Below are 20,179 nucleotides of genomic sequence, written 5' to 3'. Positions count from 1 at the left end.
GGATGACCTTCCCGATTTCAGGAGCTGAATTGACTGAGACTCGCGAACAGCTAGCTAAGTCACACATCTCATAACTACTTATGTCTGGACCCGTGGTAGCAGTGCTGGGTCTAGCTGTCCAGCCGCATCTTGCGCTAGGGCATCAATGGACAACCCTCCTAGCAGCTTTAGCACCGGCATATCCACGCCTAACTCCTTGACAAACCAGACCCGCAGATCGACCGCGATCAGTGAATCTATGCCGAAATCAGATAACAAGGTCGCCCCAGGTAGCTCGGAATCTCGAGGCAGTTGTAGCTTGCGCTCAAGTTTCTTAGAGAAGCCTGCAGCAATGATCTCGGCCGCTTCGGTTAAGCTACTTGCCGACTGCAGTTGCGCCTTGATGGGGATTTGTTCCTGCTTACCGTCCCGAGCCTGCGACTGTCGAGAATATTGAATGTAGGACCAGAGGCTAGGGTTTTTGAACCATATCACGTCGGGATATTCTGCAGGGTCAGTCATAGCAAGACCGCAAATAATAGCTGGATCCCGGTCAGAGTCAGGCCGACCGGCCAGAATTGCCTCTGCAAACAGTTCCAACAGGTCACGCTCGGACAATATCGATTTCCCAACAGTTTTTGCAAGGTGTTCTCTAGTCTGTGTTCCCATGCGAGCAACATAGCCAATGCCGCGCACTTCAGCTGGAAAGACAATGCTGCCGACCTGGCCACGGAGCCGTCGCTGAAGCACGAGATCCTCCATGTAAACCGCTGTTGCGGCATATATAGACTGGTTGAAGTTACCGGCTATACCGGTATACGAACCCATCAAGATGAAGAAGTCTAGATTTTCACCGTGATAGAGTTCATCCAATATCTGACTGCCCTTCACTTTGGGCCCCAGGACAGTGGCCACATCTTCCAGCGATGCTTTATCAAAAGCGACATCCCGGAGGACCATTGCGCCGTTTACAACACCCCCAACTGGTGGGAGCTCTGCCATGATGTAATTGTGTACATGCAAAACAGAGGCACGGTCCGATACGTCCCTAAAAGTGTCAATAAGTATGTATGCTGCTGAAAAAGAGAAGGATCAGACTAACATGGCCTTTACGACGACGTGGGCCCCAAGGGCCGTCATCTCTTCGACCCAGCAAGGATCGATATTTGGATTTCGACTGGTTAAAACCAAGTAACGGGCTCCACGGCTAATCATCCAATGGCAAACCGATCGCCCAAGATCACCCGTCATACCAACTAGCAAATAGGTCTTGTGGGAGTTCAAGTTTACTAAAGAGCTAGCAGATAAGGGGTATGCCAACACAGGCCCTGAATTCAGCCAGTCAACGATGATGGAATGGTCACTGCCTGGGGAGTTAGAGGGAATATCCTCTGGTTTGATCGTGACAACAGTCGACCGCAAGGAGGTTTGTTGTTCCGCAAAAATGCAGGATGCTGCCAGGATATTTGTGCAGAAGCCCCCTTCGCCCTCTGCCCCTGAGGCTGGCAAGCCGCCGTAGAGTGCGGGCAAGCTATAGGTCGCCACTGCAGGAGACAACGCCGACCTAATTCGGGCAATGGTAGTGTCTGTTTCAGACCTCAAACTGGCGAAAACCGAAACCCCAGAAGGTAACAGGCGCGAGATTGCACGTGATGAGCTACGGGGTGGAATGACAAGCGTGGTTGGGCGTTTTCGGGCAACCTCGGTGCTTGTGATATACCGCACCCTGACACCTTTCATGGAGGCCATTGCAGCCACCGATTCTTGAAGAGATGCAGTAGCTCCATCCAGAAGCAGAACAGTGTTAGATGGGGCTTTGCTAACCAGATTACGGGCAACCAGGGCTGTAGCAACTTCGCTCAAATATGCTGCTTCGTCTTGTTCTGAGAGCCAGCTGGGAGCGTTCCAACACCAGGATGCTGGAGTGGAAACGACCGAGGCGTGGTTAATAGACAACCCCACAACTCGTGTGCGTGTCTTCTGGTCTTGTCCTAAAACTAGGTACACAAACCCAGCAGACTCCACGTAAACCGTGGAAATAGTGGCATAGTGGACCCGAATGTAGACAACGTCTTTATGTTGCACATGGGCCATCTGGCCTGACAGTGTCTGTTGGGGTAATGAGACCAGGGCGGGCTCCGTGTTATCAGAAACGACATTCACAGGCATCAGCTTGGGTTCCACATGCTCTCTAGTGGCAAAGCCACGACTTGTAAGAAGTCGCCGGTTCATCGTGGGACTGGCTTTCAATCTAGGGATCATCATCATGTCGTCTTCGAATCGAAGTTCCCATTCCGGATTCTCGGTACAGTCAGCGAGGCTATAATCATTATAGGCATCCGTATGAATAAGCCGCATGAGTGCTGTAGCTAGGATATTAGGTTCAACCGTTTCCCAGTCACCGACAGTGAGGTGCTGGAGTAGGGCATGTGGAATTTCGTAAGACAAACAGCGTAAAAGGCCTTTAGTCATGGCCTGATAAGGTTCTTCGCCAGGTTTGCCAGTCGCAACCCAGAGAAGCTTCCCAGCAGCCCCGAACAGCGCCTGTAGACTGTGTAGACGGTTGGCAGAAACATCTTGCAAGCAGGGGGTGTCTATGTCGGACAAAACCAAAACGGACAATAAAGATGCATTGGGTGGAGGGACGAAGTCTTCAAGCGTGGCCGAATGGCTGATACGAGCGAAAAAGGGTGCCACGAGATCCTGGACCCCTGCGACTAGACGTTCTGTGCGTGGAGAGGCACCCCCGAGTAGGACAAGATCTGGGTACTGTCCGGTGGCGGGCACCGAAAGCGGTTTCTGCAACTTCAAAATGTGATCATCCACAGCCTGGGAGCTAAAGACCGAAAGTCCCACCTGTTCTCTGACTTCTGGAGAAGAACATGTTTCCACCCCCCCGAAGCCCGCGTTTCGGAGCACCTCGTCCCAGGTATCAATGGAGACCATAGGTCCCCAGGGGCGACCGTCGTTTTCTCCTAACCACCATCCTTCAAACCCGCCAAAAATGGTGGAAATGACAACATCTTCAGGATCAATAAGCTCGAGCACAACAACCCTTCCGCCGGGCTTCAGTAAGCGTCGAACATGGGTCATGGTTTTAGTCAAGGAACGGGTAGCGTGAAGTACGTTGCTCGCGATGACCAGATCATACGCATGCTCGGCAAAATCCTGTTCTGTTGGATCCCGCTCGAGATCCAAGACTTGGTATATGAAGCGATCATTGTGCGTTTCAAAAGCGCTTTGGGCTTCTTCAAAGAAGGCCGCAGAGACGTCGGTATATGTGTACGAATGATAGTCTCGTCCAATTTGGTCGAGCACCTCCCGTGTCGCTGAGCCTGTCCCAGCCCCAACTTCAAGAATCTTCATGCGAGGGTACCGGAAGGACAATTGGCTGACAACACCAGCGAGACTGCAAGTCATCATTCGAAACCAAAAGTCTTGATAGAATCGAGTGAGGAGATCGTCGCGGCGTAGCTCTTCCATAATGCTGACTTGGCCACGCAGCCAACCTATAAGTTTCGGACCTGCAACTTCTAAGGTTTCCAAGTGGTTTTTGATCGCATGCTTCAGATCTGCTGAAACCACGGAGATGTAATCATCCCGGAGCCATTCTGCAGGATAATTGGGATGGTTGCCAGCCTGCACCCTGGACAACATCATATCCATCCAGGCTACATAGCGGCCTCGGTGCCAATCCAGCTGTTGGCGATCTTCATATGTCAGCTGTTGTTGCGTGTCCCTCAAGTAAAGCAGGGCCACGCGGTTGACTTCGAGATAACAGCCCGGGAGACTAGGGGGGCTGGAGAGCATTGCGTTTGGCAGCAAAGGACCCCATTTACGTTCTGCGAATGCCCTGATATCATCCATACTGGGCTGGGCAAGGGGAGATATTTCAACACCCTCTATTTGGACTAGACCATGACCTTCACTGTCGAACAGATCGATATCGCCGCGTATGCCTGAGTTATCGGTCCAGGACACCGTGGCCGCTACTTCATAGGGGCCACGGAGAGTTTGCCCGCTGCTGACGCGGTAGAGAGAAGGGTTAATTATTGTGCTTGCGATTCTAGTGGGGAGATACAAGCCGGATACTTGGCCGTCGTTAGGATCTCCCATCGCAGCCATTATGGCCTGGAGGCCAGTGTCCAACGTAGCAGGATGGATCAGAAGCGCTGAACCCACGTCGAGAATTGGTAATTTGGCATTTGCGGCGTCCTTCCGACGCCAGATGTCTTGAAGGGTGCGAAATATACCCGAGTAGCCATACCCCAGGCCATCTAGTTGCTGGTAGAACTCGTCTGAATCCACAGGGCGCAATCCCGGGGGTGTCGGACCCAATGATGGCAAGAGCGTTGCATCTGGCTCGCCAAAAGTTATCTCCAGGCGACCGGATGCACAGCAATGGAATGAATCATCATCGAGACTCGATTGGCAGGTAAATACACCAGAGATTTTGTGGTCATTACCATCCGTCCGATAGAAAGTAAACAGAGTCTCGACGCCAGAGGAATTATCAGGTACGGTAATCGCGCGATCAATGGTAAGTTCACGTATCTCGACAAGTTGGAGCAGCCTTTCGTCTGCAACGAAACGGGCCGCCTCTAAAGCCATGACGAGATATCCTGTAGCGGGAAATACAACTTGGGACTGCACTTGGTGCCCATCCATCCATTCTAAGTCCTGCACCCGCAAGAAGTTGCGCCAGCGCCACTCTGCATCTCCAGTTTCAGGGGTAATGGCGCCAAGGAGGGGGTGGATGGGGTGTCGACGGTTGATGCGCGCACTGGATAGACGTGGGACGGCCCAGTACCTTTGACTGTGGTCGAATGGATAGGTGGGAAGATCAGTGAGATAGTTAAACTTCATAGACGGCGAAAAGAGCCGGATGTATGAGACGACATCCAGAGTTTGACCTCCTAGACTTGCCCAGAAAGAGCCCACCGCCAGTGCTAAAGCTTCGATACCACCAGACTTGCGATTAGCAATTCCGACGTAAGGGACATCGGCTTCATCAGGTTTGATGGTCGATAAGGTTTGCATGGTGGGCCCCTGAAGAGCAGCATGGGGTCCCACCTCAACGATAGCATCTATTCCCGGAAGTTCTGTCATAGCAGCTGTCAATGCCTGAGAGAAAAGTACAGGGCGAAGCATATTGTCGCTCCAGTACTGGATGTCAAGATTCTGCATAACTTGACCCTCAAAGACACTGGAAAACCACTTGGTGCCAGATGAGCCTTTGCGTCCCTGGATCTGGCACTGTCTCATTGATCGAACATATGGATCAGCACATGGTATCATATGACTAGAGTGATAAGCCGTATCGACACGCAAACGCCGTGAAGAATAGCCGAGACTCTCTATGACCCACTCCATCTCAGTGATCAACTCACTGTCGCCTGAGAAAGTCACACTGGTAGGAGAATTGAAGGCAGCCACGACAATTGTACCAGAATGGGCCGCTTCGCTACACATTGTATCCGCCTGATCCCATGGTGTACTAACTGCTAGCATAGCACCGGACTTCCCCTGAGAGCCAGCGTACTGTGCTGCGACTCCTCGCAAATAGGCGACCCGAATGGCATCTCTTAGGGTCAGCCAACCTGCTGCATAGGCTGCACCAATTTCACCAGAGGAATGGCCAACAACAGCCGCAAATTCTATCCCAAGTGAGCGCAGGATATTAACCTGGATGATTTGTAGTGCTGTACGCAGCGGTAGCGAGATTGCTGCTGAGTTGAGCCGAGATGTTTCCTCGGGAGCGGACAATTCATCCAAAAGAGTGAACGCCGGTCTGTACTCCGCTGGAAGAGTATCCAGGGCCTGCTGCATCTCTTCCGTCCAAATCTGAGACTGTGGGCATTGAGAGATAACATCTAAGCCCATCTGTGGCCATTGTGCGCCTTGACCTGTGAAAACACCTAGGATTCTTTTGGGCCCAGGAGTGAGCCGTCGTGTGATAGTTGACGAGGTGTCAGCAGATCGTCGTTGCACTTCATCGTTTAGTGACCCCCGAAGGTTTTCAATCGTGCCCGCAGTAAGAATTAAGCGATGACTCAAGGTGGATCGTTTCTTTAGAAGAGAAGCGGCTAGTTCCAGCAGGTTTACTGTAGGGCGCTCCTCCAAATAACTGACATAATGTCGTAGGACCGCAGTGAGCGAGGCTTCAGATGCCGCTGAAAATACAAACGGGAGGATTGTTGGTGTTACAGGCTCACAGTCTGATGAAGATGATGGAGGTCTATCAAAGCTCTCCAGAATGACATGCGCATTGGTGCCCCCAAATCCAAATGAGTTGACCGACACCCGTCGTGGAGACCCGGATGGAAGGTCTGGCCAGGGCAGAGCTTGAGTCGGGAATTGGAGGTGGGAGGTATATAGAGCCACTAGGGGGTTGAGTCTGTTAAACGGCAGGTTGGGTGGTATAACACCATGCTGGATGGCTAGTGATGCTTTGAGGACCCCAGCAATTCCTGCCGTGCCTTCTGCATGGCCTGTGACACTTTTAATGGAGCCCACGTATATGACATCATCGGAATGGGAGCCATCGTCGAAAAAAGCAGAGGAAATTCCAAATGCCTCTTGGGGATCACCCGCTTGTGTTCCTGTCCCATGGGCTTCGAAAAATTGGCAACGGTCTTCTCGGCGAAGGGGGTTGAGACCAGCGCGCGCATATGTTGAGCGAATAAGGTCCCGCTGTGCCTCACCATTAGGCAAGGTCAATGCCTCGGTATGACCGTCCGAATTTACACCAGTAGAGCGAATGACACATTCAATGGGATCGGCATCAGCAACTGCATCCTGGAGACGCTTCAACACGAGCGCGGCCACCCCTTCGCCTCGGGCATAGCCATCGCCCTGGGCATCCCACATATGACAGCGCCCTGTAGGTGACATCATATGCATCTGAGACTCCCCAATAAATGGATCTGGGGATAGAATCAGGTTGCTACCCACGACAACAGCGAGTGAACAGTCACCATTGTGTAATGCCTCCGCCGCCAGGTGGAGTGCTACTAAGCTCGAGGAGCAGGCCGTATCCAGGACAAATGAGGGTCCATGCCAATCGAAAAAGTAAGAGATTCGATTGGCAAGGATCGAGGCTGTTGTACCAGTGACTGAAAAAGGGCGTAGCATATTTAGATCTGCATTGATCAGGGATTGGTAGTCATTGCTCATGGAGCCACAGTAAACTCCCGTATATGAACCCTGCAAGTGCTGCAGTGGAAGCCCGGACCTTTCGAGAGCTTCGTATACTACTTCCATGAGCAATCGTTGCTGAGGATCCATTGACGCGGCCTCCGCGGGGGAGACCTTGAAAAAAGGGGCATCAAATGCCCGAATATCCTCCTGGAGAAAGTAGGCCTCGGGAGCAACCATCATGCCGGGCCGGGCCTTGCCAGCTTGGTAGAAGGCGTCTGAATTGAAGCGGTCAGGAGGGGGTTTAGAGGCGACATCGCGCGGATTCTCCAGTAGTTCCCAGAGTCGAGAGGGCGAGGAGGCCGATCCTGGGAATCGGCAGCCCGTGCCGATGATGGCGATTGGATCTGTTCGTGTCATCGGGACAAGTTGAAAGATCGTTATTCAGTTTGACGGGGAAGGTATTTTAAAGCAATAAATGTCGTTCACAAATCTGAATGGAATCTGAGGCCTTCGGTGGCTTTGCACTATATAAGGGCATAGGCTGTGATGGTGTTTAGCATGTTGGGAAGGTGGATCATGATCGAATGATGAACAGTGATTTGTGATCAGGAAAGGCAAACCAGGAGTACGCCTGCAATGGCTTCACTTCCCCATCACGCACTTCAACTTTCTGGCTTTGCTTTTTGGGTTCGACCGCTCATAGAACTTCCGGTGTGTATCTATCTTCAATCCCGGAGAGCATCGCAGTAACTTCTCGGCCTTGAGCAAGACCGAGAGCAGACCCCGCACGCAGCTATACATCATCTAATGCACGGTGTGTTAGTGCTGACGTTCGTATCAATCAACATGTGCTTTTCCCTTGCAGAAGGAGTGGGGACGGGTGGGGAGTTGTTTGGTAAAGCCACAAACCATCCGATAGACGGACTCTCAGCTCTATGATCGACGGCGAAACGATTTTCCATCATATGATCGTCTTGTTCGAGCTGTTCCTTTCTTCCTTATATTTTATTTTCCTTTTCGTTGAAGTTGCATAAATCAGGGACTGCTCTGGGCACTGACGCCCCCAAAAAATCATTTCGGATTGACGACAGCACACTGAGCAGATTGTCTGACGAGCGAGAGGCCTCAAAAAAACCAATATGCCGGGCGGCTGGGAAATTTACTCGAGCATTACGCTCACTATCTATGATATTATCGTTCACTGGTGGAACGACAATTATGTGTGGCGATGTCCCTTGCCAGTCCTTAGTTCCTTCTTTGCGGCAAACGTTGGACCTCGCCATATGGACATTGGTGTCGGTACCGGGCTTTTCCCTGTACAGCATCGCGAGCAGATGCGGCAGAGACACCAAGAATGGCCTCAGCACTTGGTTCTTGTCGACATGAACCCTTCGTGTCTCCAAAAATCTGCCGAACGTATCGACTGTCCGAGCAAGACTGAATGTGTGCAGGCTAGTGTTTTCGAGCCATTCACCGTTCCAGCCGGACAAGGATCCCTTGGTGCATCACCCAAATTTGACTCCATATCTATGATGTACCTGCTGCATTGTCTACCTCCGCCAACCGATCACAAGGCGACTGTGTTTGCGCACCTAAAACGCCACTTGACTCCGGAAGGGACTCTGTTTGGTGCCACTATCTTAGGTTATGGCGCACAGCATAATCTGCTCGGGCGTCTGACCATGCGCCTCTACAACTGGAAAGGCATATTTGGAAATACGGATGATAACCCGGAGGTATTTGTCAAGGCATTGGAAAATGAATTTGAGGAGGTCGAGACCCATATTGTAGGAGTGGTGCTGCTCTTTCGGGCTCGCAAACCCCGGTTGGCCTGAACCACTTGAATGTAGGGCTTCGAGGTGCCTCATGTGTTTTACACCGAGGGTTGTTACAATCAGAGGAAGACGTGCATATTGTTACACGTTGATTCCTATCAAATCAGGCTTGACTGGCGCCTTGGGCATTCGAGGATGTCTTGTTTTGTTACTCAAACAATTTTGTATCCATAAGGTTCCCATGAGTCCGAATCTTTGTGCAACATTAGACAATATTTATTAGCGTCGTCCATTGATTATCAGTGTCTGGAGCTTGCAGAAACCTCCTTTGCGAATAAAATTGTGCAAAAGGTAGACGATCAGACGGTGTAAGAGCTCAAATTCTTCAGGCTGGCTCGCAGGGCCCCGGACAGAAATCTATTTGAAATTGGAATTGCCAATCTTGAAAGGGGCCTGGACTTGGAGCCCGTGAAGAGACGAATAAAGCGGCTCGAAGAAGCGGGTCGCCGATCATTCTCCAAATTGCCGATCCCTCGGTCTCGTATCTTCTGCAAGATTGCAAGCTAAAACTCAATAAAGACCGGAGGCAACAGAGCAACCAGTCACGGAGTTATTATTTCCGACGCTGATTCTGGCACACAGGGCTAGTATGTGCATGGATGCCGTCATGATGAGGGGGTGATAAGAAGGCCAGGCTTGCTACCGGTATACAACCACAAGCCAGCAAAGTCCCTAGTCTGTCAGCCGACATGGAAGAGAACCCGTGCAAGATCCAGTCAGGATTGGGAACAAACGAATTGTCCACTCCATTGATACTTTTCCACGATGCAGGCGGCACTGTATTCCCATATTTTTGCTTAGGTGAGCTTCATCGGCCGCTTTACGGCATCGGCAACACTCACTTCGATCACGGAGGCAAATGGGACCATGGCATTCGTCAGATGGGAGTTGTTTATTCACACTTACTTCGGTCGGTCATCGGGTCTGGAGAAGTTATCCTGGGAGGTATGACGAAAATTTAGCGCTAACGCGGAATCTCTGGCACTAACAATGAATTGCTTTTTGCACAAAGGATGGTCTCTCGGCGGCTGCGTTGCTTTGGAAGTTGCATCTCGACTAATGAAACTTCCCCAGTACACGGTGCAGGGTGTTATTATGATCGACAGTGTCTTTCCCACTGCCAAGGTCACAGACCAGTATCCCCGCACGATCACTGATGTTGCTGCCAGCTTCCAGCTACCGGCCCGAATGTCCGATGCCCGGCGGGTACAAGCGCAGCAATGCATTCTGTATGCTCACGAGATGCAGCGTGACTGGCGACCGCCACAATTTTCGTCAGGCCTGCCTCCTGCAATACTCATACGCGCAGCCGATCCGGTACATCTTGACCCCGAAGCGGAGCCCCACTACATCGATCTCATCCGGGACTGGACATACCTGGGATGGGAGGAGTACGATACGAGCTTCATCAAAGCTTGCTTGGAGATCTCAGGCAACCATTTTACCATATTCGATGACCAAAATGTCTGATTCCTTTCGGCATTTGTCATGGCCTTGCTGATGATGTTGCAGTGTTACCAAACAACAGCCAGAATCCGGGAAGCTTGCGCAATGTTGACTCGACCGCAGCAGCGAAATCCCGAATGATCGACAGTGCTTCATTTCAGATGCAGGGATTCACCGATAGCATGAGCCCATCGAGATCGACTCGAACTACATATTGCATCTTGATAGGTAGTTATCCGGGAACGAACCGTATCTGTTCAATCGGGTGCTGTTGGAATCTTTGGCTTTGTAGATAACAGTACGGGCAGCGGAGCCGAACCGGGTCTTAACCCGAGACACGCTTCTGCGTAGTGATAGTCTATTGATGCACCAATCCATTTAACTATTTTCACAGCGAAGTGTATTCTCTCTCAGCTGGTGGCGACTGCACAGGTCATACGGTACTTTAATTAGTAACTGCCGAGGGTCCCTGGCCTGAACGAGACCTCGTGCTTGCCGTCAAATGCAGATAACGACCGCAAGGGATTGAAGAAAAAATATATATAGAATCTTTAGGGAGGAAGCCCGAGCCACAGTGGAGATTGAAGATCCAAAGTCGTCAAACACATCAGTATACCCACCATGCTTGATAAACACATACCTGATGGTCACTTAGAGACAACAAGTGCCCACTGGAGAGATCTGAGTCAAGTTGTTCAGAATGGAGAACTCAGTATCGACGGCTATAGCCTTAGTCTTGCTGATGTTGTCGCGGTAGCAAAGTAAGCAAACATCCCACTCAATAACATGTATTCACATGAATGAGCCTAACAGCTGAGATAGATACGGCTGCCAGCCTCGACTTACCGAGAAGCCTGAGACGATCGATGCTATTAATGGGAGTGTGATAGCACTAGCCGAATGCCTTCGAGATGGGCATCATATATACGGTGAGTCGAGCCTTCGAATCAATTTTAGATGGTATTAGAATTGACTAACGATCTATCAGGTGTCAATACTGGATTTGGGGGGAGTGCTGACTCACGGACGAACCAGACGACCACTTTGCAGAGCTCTCTCCTTCAACTACTCCAAAGCGGCATTCTTACCAAATCTGATACTACCAATGAAGGCCTAAAATCCGATTTCCAGGAGCACACCTCCCACTCCATGCCTTCCGAATGGGTCAAGGCGACTATGCTTGTAAGAAGCAATTCAGTTGCCCGGGGCCATTCAGCCGTGTCACTGCCCGCGATTAGTGCAATCTTGCGGTTGATTCGTGAGGATATCGTCCCTGTAATTCCTCTTCGGGGAACTATTTCCGCATCAGGGGATCTCATGCCGCTCGCATACGTTGTTGGGGCGATTGAAGGGAGTCCCGGGATCTATGTGCGTGTCAAGGACGGATCGGAGAAACATGTTGTCACGGCTCAGAAGGCACTGCAGACAATTGGTGCTAAGGGAGTCACGCTGGGACCCAAAGAGGGCCTTGGTTTGGTTAACGGCACAGCCGCTTCGGGTGCTCTTGCCGGCTTAGTGCTCTATGAGGCGCATCAGCTGGCCGTACTTGCGCAGGCAGTTACTGCTCTTACAGTTGAGGCCATACAAGGGAGCACAGAAAGTTTTCATCCTTTTATCGCTCGGGTGCGTCCGCATGAAGGCCAGATTGAAGCCGCGGAAAACATTTTGTCCCTGCTGAAAGGCTCTCTACTTGCTAGGGGAAGTAGTACAGCCCAAACTAGGACGGGACTTGTCCAGGATCGTTATTCCCTCCGAACAGCCAGTCAATGGATTGGACCCCAACTGGAGGATCTCCTTCTCGCGGATCGGCAAGTCCAGGTCGAACTCAATTCAACGTCGGATAACCCGCTTATTGATACGGGCTCGAAGACCTTCTACGCGGGAGGTAACTTCCAAGCAACCTCGATTACTTCAGCAATGGAAAAGACCCGGCTTGCGTTGCAAATGTTTGGGAAAATGTTGTTTGTTCAGTGTAACGAGATGATTGACCCTAACCTGAACAATGGTCTGCCCACCAATCTAGTCGCTGACGATCCCAGCCTTTCCTTCACTATGAAGGGGGTAGATATCAACATGGCCGCCTACATGTCTGAGTTAGCGTATCTCGCCAATCCAGTTAGCTCCCACGTTCAGACCGCAGAGATGCAGAACCAAGCGCTCAACTCACTGGCATTTGTTTCAGCACGGTATACCATGAAGGCGGTTGATATTGTGTCAATGATGGGCGCGTGTGCACTATACGTCGCTTGCCAAGCCCTCGACCTACGTGTCCTGCAACTCCGCTTTTTTGAGAGGCTTCAGAGTGCTGCTAGAGATATCGCAAACGAAGCTTTTGAGAAGGTGCTTGAGCCACATGAAATAGACAAGGTATCGGATCATCTTTCCGAAGCGTTCCAGAATTCTTGGCCATTGACTTCACGTCTCGACCTAACCGATCGCTGCAAGCGCGTGGGCGAGATGTTCGTCCCCGTGCTTTTTGGGGCTCTTTTGGAGATTGTCCCACAGGATCGGCAAAATTCCGATTTATTTACAGCAATTTATGCATGCAAGATGATGAGTGTCCTCAAGCTTGAAGCTGTTTATCGAGAGGTGTTCGCCGAATTTTGCACTTTGCAACCAACAGCCGACTTCCTCGGAATAGGGACAAAGGAGATCTATACGGCCATTCGACACGACCTTCAAGTCCCCTTCCACCAGGGGTTCGTTGAACACCCCTCGGCGAGCCAAAATGATTTGCCACAGAGAATCAATGGTAGAGCCAAGAAGACTGTTGGGGGGTGGATATCAGTTGTATATGAAGCTTTGCGAAACGGTACGCTGAGTGGCACAATCCTAAATTCATTTCAGCAATAGAAACCGGACAATATTGGCATAATGGAAGCGGGTATTGCCCTTTCAACAAGGTCAAGGGATGACACCAGCCTCTGATCCTACTCGAGGGTTACCGGCATCCTGGGCACTTGATACAGCAAGTCTCATAGATCATAATAGTCGCATAGAAAGCTTTAGATAGCCAATACAGGCATTTGAGAGAATTATAATGGCTGTAGTGATTATATTAATGTTCAGATTCAGAAGTGTGTAGTTGTCAAAAGTCAAGACTCCATTAAGCGGCAGTATATGGAGAATGGTCATGTGGTCACTACAGTACCACGTGCCTTTCTGGCGTTTTGTTAAGAATCGCTACCGGATTTACAAAATGCCCATATCCCGCAGTCACCATCCAGATAGAGAAAATTGCTCTGATTGCGAATGAGTAGCTAGTGCAAAGCTACATCCAGGATGTAGGCATTTGATGCCAACGAGTTCACCCCAATTTATTCACGGTACTATCATACAAACCTGTACCCAACCAAGAAAATGTTTACAATGACGGTCAAGAGGTGAAAACTTCGCGTTTTTCCCAGTTTTCGATGAAACGCTTCAGCAAAGTTGCGTCAAGAGCAACATACTTGATGTCCGGTCGGTCTTGCAAGGCGCGTGCCGTGTTCGTCGGATCATACACAGGAGTATTTTTGCTTGTCTGCAGCCGGCTTAAACCCTCATAAACAGGCTCGTCAAGCAGGGGCATCATGGATTCCAATGCATTTCCTGGAGAATCACGTATCCTCTCCACCCACTCCCTATAGTCGACCATCTTCACGGGGTATCCGATATCGCGCAGCATGGTATACTTCTGATCGTGACCGATCGACATTGACCTATCTGGTGGCACAATATGATACGAGCGACCGAGATTGTCCCGACTGGATGCAATATGCAGAATAGCCTCCGCAACATAGTCGACTGTCACATAATCCAAAAACTGGTCGGGAAGATGGGGAAAGCAACCGCACTGAATGCTGCCCATAATCAACCGGGAGAAATAGTCTTTCTCGTTGGCAAGGGCGCTTTTACTGTGGCCGATGACAAATCCGGGTCTGTATATTGCGGTTGGCAGACCGCCAGCACGTGCTCGGCGAACGATCTGTTCGGCGACGAATTGGCTCGCCGCGTATCCGGTATCATAAGGGAGGGCATTGAGGTGTGGGTCTAGCGACTCATCCTCGTACACGCGGTCCACATTGTTGATGTATCCGGTGACGGTCCAGACGTCAATCGACGAGACGTAATGAAGAGATTTGCGACGACCTAGCATTGCGGCCCGAATGACGTTCCGTGTACCTAGAACATTAGGCACATGGTGCGCCTCGTAAGGCTGGCACCAGTTAACCCGCGCACCAACGTGAAAGACAACGCTCGCCCAATTTATGAGCCATCTGAATTGTTTGTCCCCAAGTCCGAGAGTCGAATCTCCCATATCGCCGTGTAGGACCATGATCTTCTCGGTTGTTTCCCGTCGATCGTCCCAGAGATTGTACTTTTTCAGCGTTTCTTTGACTCGAGTGCTGGCATCGACGGCATCCTTGCCGCGGGCAAGGCAAGCAACCCTGTGTACCGATGGCATGGATAGGAGTCCATGAAGTATATGTGCACCAAGGAACCCCGTAGCACCGGTGAGAAACACGCGACCTTCGCCCTTGGAATGCCAATCAGGGGGGAGGAGGTCAAACCCTAAGTCTTTGGAATCCTCCACGCAACGCTCTAGGCTCAATTGCGCGCTATTGCTATTTGAGCTATTCATGGATTTTGCAAGTTGTTCCACCGTTGGATTTTGATGGAGTTGAGCCAGAGTGATGTTTTCTTTATAGTCCCGTTTGATCATACCGACGAGGCGAGCTGCTTGAAGAGAGGTCAGTCCTCGGGAGAAAAAGTCGTCATTCATACTGATCTCCGATTTGGGGAGAAATCCCTGAAGTACCGACAAAAGCCATTGACCTATGTCCTCCTTTCCCTCACGATCATTCGTTTTTGTGGTCTTGGTTATATTGTTCTTGGGATGGCCTCCCTCCTTTCGGTGGTGTGGTTGCTCTATTTCATTGTGTGGTTGAAGCGCCTTCTTATCAACCTTTCCATTATGGGATAAAGGGAGCCTGCGCTTCATATATATCGTGCTCGGCACCATATATTGGGGTAAGCTCTCTTTTACCCAATGAATCAACTCGTCAGAAGTGACTAGACTATCCCAGTTGGATGGAACCACATAAGCTTCAATATACCCCGAGCTGCTTTCTTCAGCTATATATTTGACAACGCACGCGTGAACCTTTGGATGTTTCTCAACACAGCATGAAATATCCCCTAGCTCCACCCGGTACCCCGAAATCTTGACTTGGTCATCAGATCGGCCGATAAACTCAAGGACCCCACTCTTGTCTCTCCACTGAGCAAGGTCGCCGGTTCGGTATACTCGGATAGGTTTATCTGACGAGTCACCCAACAGAGTTGCAGAAAGAGAGATGAAATGTTTCTCATTTTCTTCATTCCGGTTAAGGTATCCTGGCGATAACTGAGGCCCCGCAATGCAGATTTCTCCAGTGTGCCCCGCCTCGGTGATGGGATTGAGGTCCTCATCAAGGAGGTAGACCGTTGTATCCCCAACAGGCCGTCCTATGCTCACGCGCGAGCGTCGCATTTCCTCTGTATCTAATCGGCCCACTGTTGCAAATATAGTCGCTTCTGCAGGGCCGTAGCCATTCCATAGATTCTCCGGAGGTGCGGCCTCAAGTACCTTACGCAGGGCACTGGAACTGACCGCCTCGCCCCCGACCACGACGTGGCGTAGTCCACGGAAAGTAGATGGCGCAGTTAACGCAACAACGTGGAATAGAGCTGTGGGCACAATCATAGTGGAAATCTTGTGCTCACGCACGAAGTCTTGCAGAGATGGTGGATCAGCACGCACAAGATCGGGTACTCGAACGATAGTCGCGCCGGCGAGCAGGGTCAGCCACATCTCGCAGACAGACATGTCGAATCCAGGGGTGATGAGGGCTGTTATTCGGTCTGAGGGAAGCAGCGGCCCGAAGGGGAAGTTATCGAGAGCGTGAAGAATACTGCTGCCGAGGACCTGGATTGGCTTAGGTCTGCCGGTGGAACCCGAGGTGAACATGATATGGCTGCGATGTGACTCCGGACTATTCATGCGAACAGTAATCTCAGTCTCCGTGTCCAGGTCGACTTTTCCTTCGAACACCGATTCGATGAGGATGGCACTCTGTTTTTGAACTCGATCGATGCTGTCTTTATCAGTGATGATATGCTTAGTGTTCAAGTCTTCCAGTATGGATCTGAGGCGATCCTCAGGCGCAGCTGGGTCGACGGGAACACAACTTCCTCCTGCGCGAAGAACGGCAACCTGGGCCATGACCTGGTGCAGTCCAGTATTGGCCACAATGCACACCGGTGTGCCAGGCTCAAAAGCCTGTTGGTCCAGTCGACCAGCAACCATGTCGGCCCGGGCGATCAGTTCCCGGTAGCTGACGACGTGGTCATCATCCACAACCGCCACAGCATCCGGAGCCGTGTTAGCCTTTTGTACCAGGATTGCTTCCATTTGTATATGTGAAGACTTCTAGATTGCAAGTAATGGGGGTGAAAGTTTTAATGAATATTCGCGATGTTATCAAACACAGAAATGCCTATATCAGACGCACAGGGATTGCTTTATACCCTACCGGACCAGATTACTGCTGAATATTTGAATTTCATCTCGTCTTCAAAACCGGCATGCAGCAATCGTCTCAACAGGATTTCAAGCAGACAGTCTTGTTTTTGCTAATGTTGATCGAGACAAGCTCCAAAACAAACCTGCAAACAAGAGGCAATGCTCTATGATCATTATTATGCAATAACTCTTGTCTTCTCCATGGACGAACCTACAATGTGGCTCAGTGAAATTTGGGGGAATTACTAAGTTATGTTCGCAGATTTTCGTTTGTAAATGAGGTGGAGAAGTGATACAACACAATGTGCTATGATCATGAAGGTATGATATTCCCAGGCTTCTGTTTCGGAAGATAGCACTTCAAACCTTAACGGAATCTCATCGAATCACTAAAGCTTATTTGCAGATCCTTACTTCTCCAGTCAATTAGAGAGTTAAATCCATACCTCAACGAGAAGCTATAGATTATTGTCATGATTAAATAATAAGAATGAAATGTCACATAGACGGACAGATCTTTGTTCGAGGGTTGCTGATCTTCTCTAAATCACACGATTTCATTCGCAGGTCTTTATGCCGACGAGGAATGATTTGCATTGCATCAATTTGACTTTGTGAATCCCGGGGAAAGGCTTCGGGTGGCAATAACATGGACTACATCATTCACCAAGTTCACTATATGCTCTCCAGCGCTTGGGCCCTCGTAGGGACATTGAGATGATTTCGTGGGAAGTGAAGGCATAGCAAGATACTTTGGAGAGTATGACAGGATTCTTGACTTCATAACTGCTGTGGGCCGCTGAAGTCTGCCAACCCACTCATGTTGCAAGATTCATCTATCTGTTTCCAGTTTTTGGAAAGCCTCACTCATATCATCACTCTGACCCAAAAGCGATGGTGCCTCTGACATGTGTGGAAATACTGTTCCAATGGATACCACTGATGATCTTTTTGCGCTCCGTCAGAGTGCCTTGAGGAAAATTGCCGCGTCGTTTCCTTTCCTTGACACTTGTCGACATCAACTTCATTGTCTGCAATACTTGTGCACAATCGCGAAAGTAACGTTGGAGTTATCAGTGGGCCTCTGAATTCTATCAGCCCAGTTGGTTAACGCGAAACCATTCTATTTGTTTCTAGATGCTGAATAACTTTATATTCCTACTCTGCAAGGATGCAGTAGTGGCCGTGACATATTCGCCATAAGTGGACCAATACAGGCAAGTAAGGATCTGCTAAAGTACTATGGAAAGGTATACCGTTCAACAATGAAGTTAAACATCATATCCCGGAGGCAAGTCTACCTATATCCTTGCTATCTGCTCCGAAACCAAAGGAGAATATACAACCCGATACAGCATCAGTTGCTATATCCGACCAAAAGGACTACTACTTGATCTAGCCAGTGATAGTCTCATGGGAAACTTTCCTCCGTACAACTAACCGAATTTGACGGATATTTCAAGCTCCCACAAAAGGGGCAGGCCGCCACTTGGGTTGACATTTCTTATCCCCGTAAACGAATGATCTACATTGCTTTTTCCACATAATTTACCTTTTAGCACCACGACTACAAGTATTTAATAGATTGTCTATGATTTTGCAGGACGGTAAACGCAGGCCTAAGGCCACTAGGAACTTTCCGCGCAGATGCTGTGTATGTGTCATCCACAATTTTTTGAACTAACGTTAGCGATACAGAGTCGGAGTCTACTTATAACTGACAGTAAGCCACACATTGTCTTGATATGGTTCGAGTAATGGATAAGTCAGAATATCCTGGAGAGGTATCTAACTTCGCGATGGGCGATCTTAAAAGCCAAGCTTATAAAGAGGTAACTAGAAAGTACTAAGAACATTGCTTTACCTGTTGACTATTATTGATCATCGGTATTAGATACTTCTTGGTACTTTCTAGCCTGCGGCAGGCGGACATGATTCCCGCCACTAGGCACTAGCAGCTGATGCCCCGCTGTTTCCCAAATCAAATCAAGGAGGGGTCAGTTGCCAGTTAGTCCAGCACGTGCAGGAGCTTCAGGAGCAACAAAGCTCGCCAGATTTTGTTCCTTTCTTTATATTCTTGAACTCACCACAACTTTCAATCCACCTCTTCAATCCCATCAACTTTCACGTTGTTATTCACTGTCCATTTTCAGCAAAGCACTAATATACCCATTGAACGATGCCTCAAACTGCTATATTTGTTATCGACATTCAGAACCATATCGCCGTTAATCCTACCTCTCGTGTTCCCCAAGCGGATCGCGTCATCCAAGCCTCTGAAGAGATCTTACAGACGGCTCGGTCCATCAAAGACTCTAATGAAAAGAGCAACAGTCCACTCATCGTTTTCATTCAGCACGAAGAGTCCGCGAATGACGGAGCCCTGGTAAAGGGGACTGAGCCCTGGGGGCTCGTCTTTAACCCCCGCGCGGATGTAGAGGGCGAAATTTTGGTTGCAAAGAAGACAGGTACAGTGCCCATTATGCTCGATGTCAATGGACATAGCTTAACGCATCATTGCATTCTACAGGGGACACATTCAAATCCAACCGCGACCTTGCGCAGAGGCTGCGCGACGCCAACGTCACTGAAATTGTCGCGTTCGGTCTGCAGAGCGATAAATGCGTTGAAGCAACATGTACCGGAGCACTGGCAGCTGGCTTCCACGTAACTGTGTTGGCTGGCGCACATTCTACCTACGATGCTGATGGAAAGACCGCCCAAGAAATCGAGCGTGAAGTTGAACTTCGCCTCTCGACACGCGGCGCTCGCGTTGTCCGGTGGGAGAAATGGGTGGAAAAGCAACAGGTTGCCTGATTCACACTCTTGTTGTTCTCGGTTTAGTTCATTTTTGTACATGTTAGAATTGCTAGGAACTTTGCCTGAAATGCGGGCTTCATCGAGATACACCATAATTGACATTATCATCACCATTTCCTTTCCTGTATATCGAGCTCAGAACATAACACGTACACCACAGGGGCAGCCAAGCTGAACAGGCCAAGTTGGAAGATCGGAGTATAGTTGCGCTTGGCGGGACTAGAATGAAGCATGTTGGAGGGGCAAGTAGGGTCTGGGCTCGGGATGCATGTCTGGGCGGGGGGAGACGCTATAGGCTCGCCCCACTTGTGCCCAGCTGATGTTCACCGATAGTCCAAAATAGTGTAGACCTGCGATCAGCCGATCCATCGGCAATCGGACATCGCAGTACCCGACATGGGGTGGTCATGTC

At 50.0% G+C, this 20,179-nt stretch overlaps 6 protein-coding genes across 6 annotated transcripts; 4 read left to right on the top strand and 2 right to left on the bottom strand.

The window, feature by feature from the left end:
• Positions 1 to 78: 78 nt before the first annotated feature.
• BO79DRAFT_270544 (polyketide synthase) lies at positions 79 to 7,536 on the bottom strand (the record flags this gene model as incomplete). The annotated part of the gene is made up of 3 exons (XM_025687291.1): positions 79 to 1,027; positions 1,082 to 5,905; positions 5,987 to 7,536. 3 exons carry the CDS (start codon positions 7,534 to 7,536, stop codon positions 79 to 81), a joined length of 7,323 nt encoding a protein of 2,440 aa, XP_025537285.1.
• Positions 7,537 to 8,258: 722 nt separating this feature from the next.
• Positions 8,259 to 8,954, top strand: BO79DRAFT_153539 (S-adenosyl-L-methionine dependent methyltransferase; the record flags this gene model as incomplete). Its single annotated transcript, XM_025678719.1, has 1 exon — positions 8,259 to 8,954. The coding sequence occupies one exon, from the start codon at positions 8,259 to 8,261 to the stop codon at positions 8,952 to 8,954; it is 696 nt and encodes a 231-aa protein (XP_025537284.1).
• A 496-nt stretch (positions 8,955 to 9,450) lies between these two features.
• Positions 9,451 to 10,639, top strand: BO79DRAFT_270537 (thioesterase domain-containing protein). Its single transcript, XM_025687290.1, has 3 exons — positions 9,451 to 9,899; positions 9,967 to 10,418; positions 10,467 to 10,639. The coding sequence occupies exons 1-3, from the start codon at positions 9,644 to 9,646 to the stop codon at positions 10,539 to 10,541; spliced, it is 783 nt and encodes a 260-aa protein (XP_025537283.1). The 5' UTR covers positions 9,451 to 9,643; the 3' UTR covers positions 10,542 to 10,639.
• Positions 10,640 to 11,021: 382 nt separating this feature from the next.
• BO79DRAFT_270533 (aromatic amino acid ammonia-lyase) lies at positions 11,022 to 13,476 on the top strand (the record flags this gene model as incomplete). The annotated part of the gene is made up of 3 exons (XM_025687289.1): positions 11,022 to 11,161; positions 11,223 to 11,329; positions 11,389 to 13,476. 3 exons carry the CDS (start codon positions 11,022 to 11,024, stop codon positions 13,251 to 13,253), a joined length of 2,112 nt encoding a protein of 703 aa, XP_025537282.1. The 3' UTR covers positions 13,254 to 13,476.
• Positions 13,477 to 13,776: 300 nt separating this feature from the next.
• BO79DRAFT_257262 (nonribosomal peptide synthase) lies at positions 13,777 to 16,836 on the bottom strand (the record flags this gene model as incomplete). Its single annotated transcript, XM_025686244.1, has 1 exon — positions 13,777 to 16,836. One exon carries the CDS (start codon positions 16,834 to 16,836, stop codon positions 13,777 to 13,779), a length of 3,060 nt encoding a protein of 1,019 aa, XP_025537281.1.
• A 2,197-nt stretch (positions 16,837 to 19,033) lies between these two features.
• BO79DRAFT_177274 (Isochorismatase hydrolase) lies at positions 19,034 to 19,870 on the top strand. The gene is made up of 2 exons (XM_025679913.1): positions 19,034 to 19,415; positions 19,478 to 19,870. Exons 1-2 carry the CDS (start codon positions 19,127 to 19,129, stop codon positions 19,762 to 19,764), a joined length of 576 nt encoding a protein of 191 aa, XP_025537280.1. The 5' UTR covers positions 19,034 to 19,126; the 3' UTR covers positions 19,765 to 19,870.
• The last annotated feature ends 309 nt before the right edge of the window (positions 19,871 to 20,179 follow it).

Source organism: Aspergillus costaricaensis, assembly GCF_003184835.1.
Source record: "Aspergillus costaricaensis CBS 115574 unplaced genomic scaffold BO79scaffold_25, whole genome shotgun sequence".
Taxonomy (NCBI): Eukaryota; Fungi; Ascomycota; class Eurotiomycetes; order Eurotiales; family Aspergillaceae; genus Aspergillus; species Aspergillus costaricensis.
The sequence above is the reverse complement of the archived record's forward strand: the minus strand, read 5'-3'. Positions and strand labels throughout refer to the sequence as shown.

What these genes read in the sequence shown, in the direction of transcription:
- BO79DRAFT_270537 (XM_025687290.1), top strand. Translation starts at nt 9,644, where the DNA reads ATGGAAGAGAACCCGTGCAAGATCCAGTCAGGATTGGGAACAAACGAA. An exon ending in TGGAGAAGTTATCCTGGGAG is followed by an intron (nt 9,900 to 9,966) that starts GTATGACGAAAA and finishes TTTTGCACAAAG; the next exon opens with GATGGTCTCTCGGCGGCTGC. An exon ending in CCATATTCGATGACCAAAAT is followed by an intron (nt 10,419 to 10,466) that starts GTCTGATTCCTT and finishes ATGATGTTGCAG; the next exon opens with TGTTACCAAACAACAGCCAG.
- BO79DRAFT_177274 (XM_025679913.1), top strand. Translation starts at nt 19,127, where the DNA reads ATGCCTCAAACTGCTATATTTGTTATCGACATTCAGAACCATATCGCC. An exon ending in TTTGGTTGCAAAGAAGACAG is followed by an intron (nt 19,416 to 19,477) that starts GTACAGTGCCCA and finishes TGCATTCTACAG; the next exon opens with GGGACACATTCAAATCCAAC.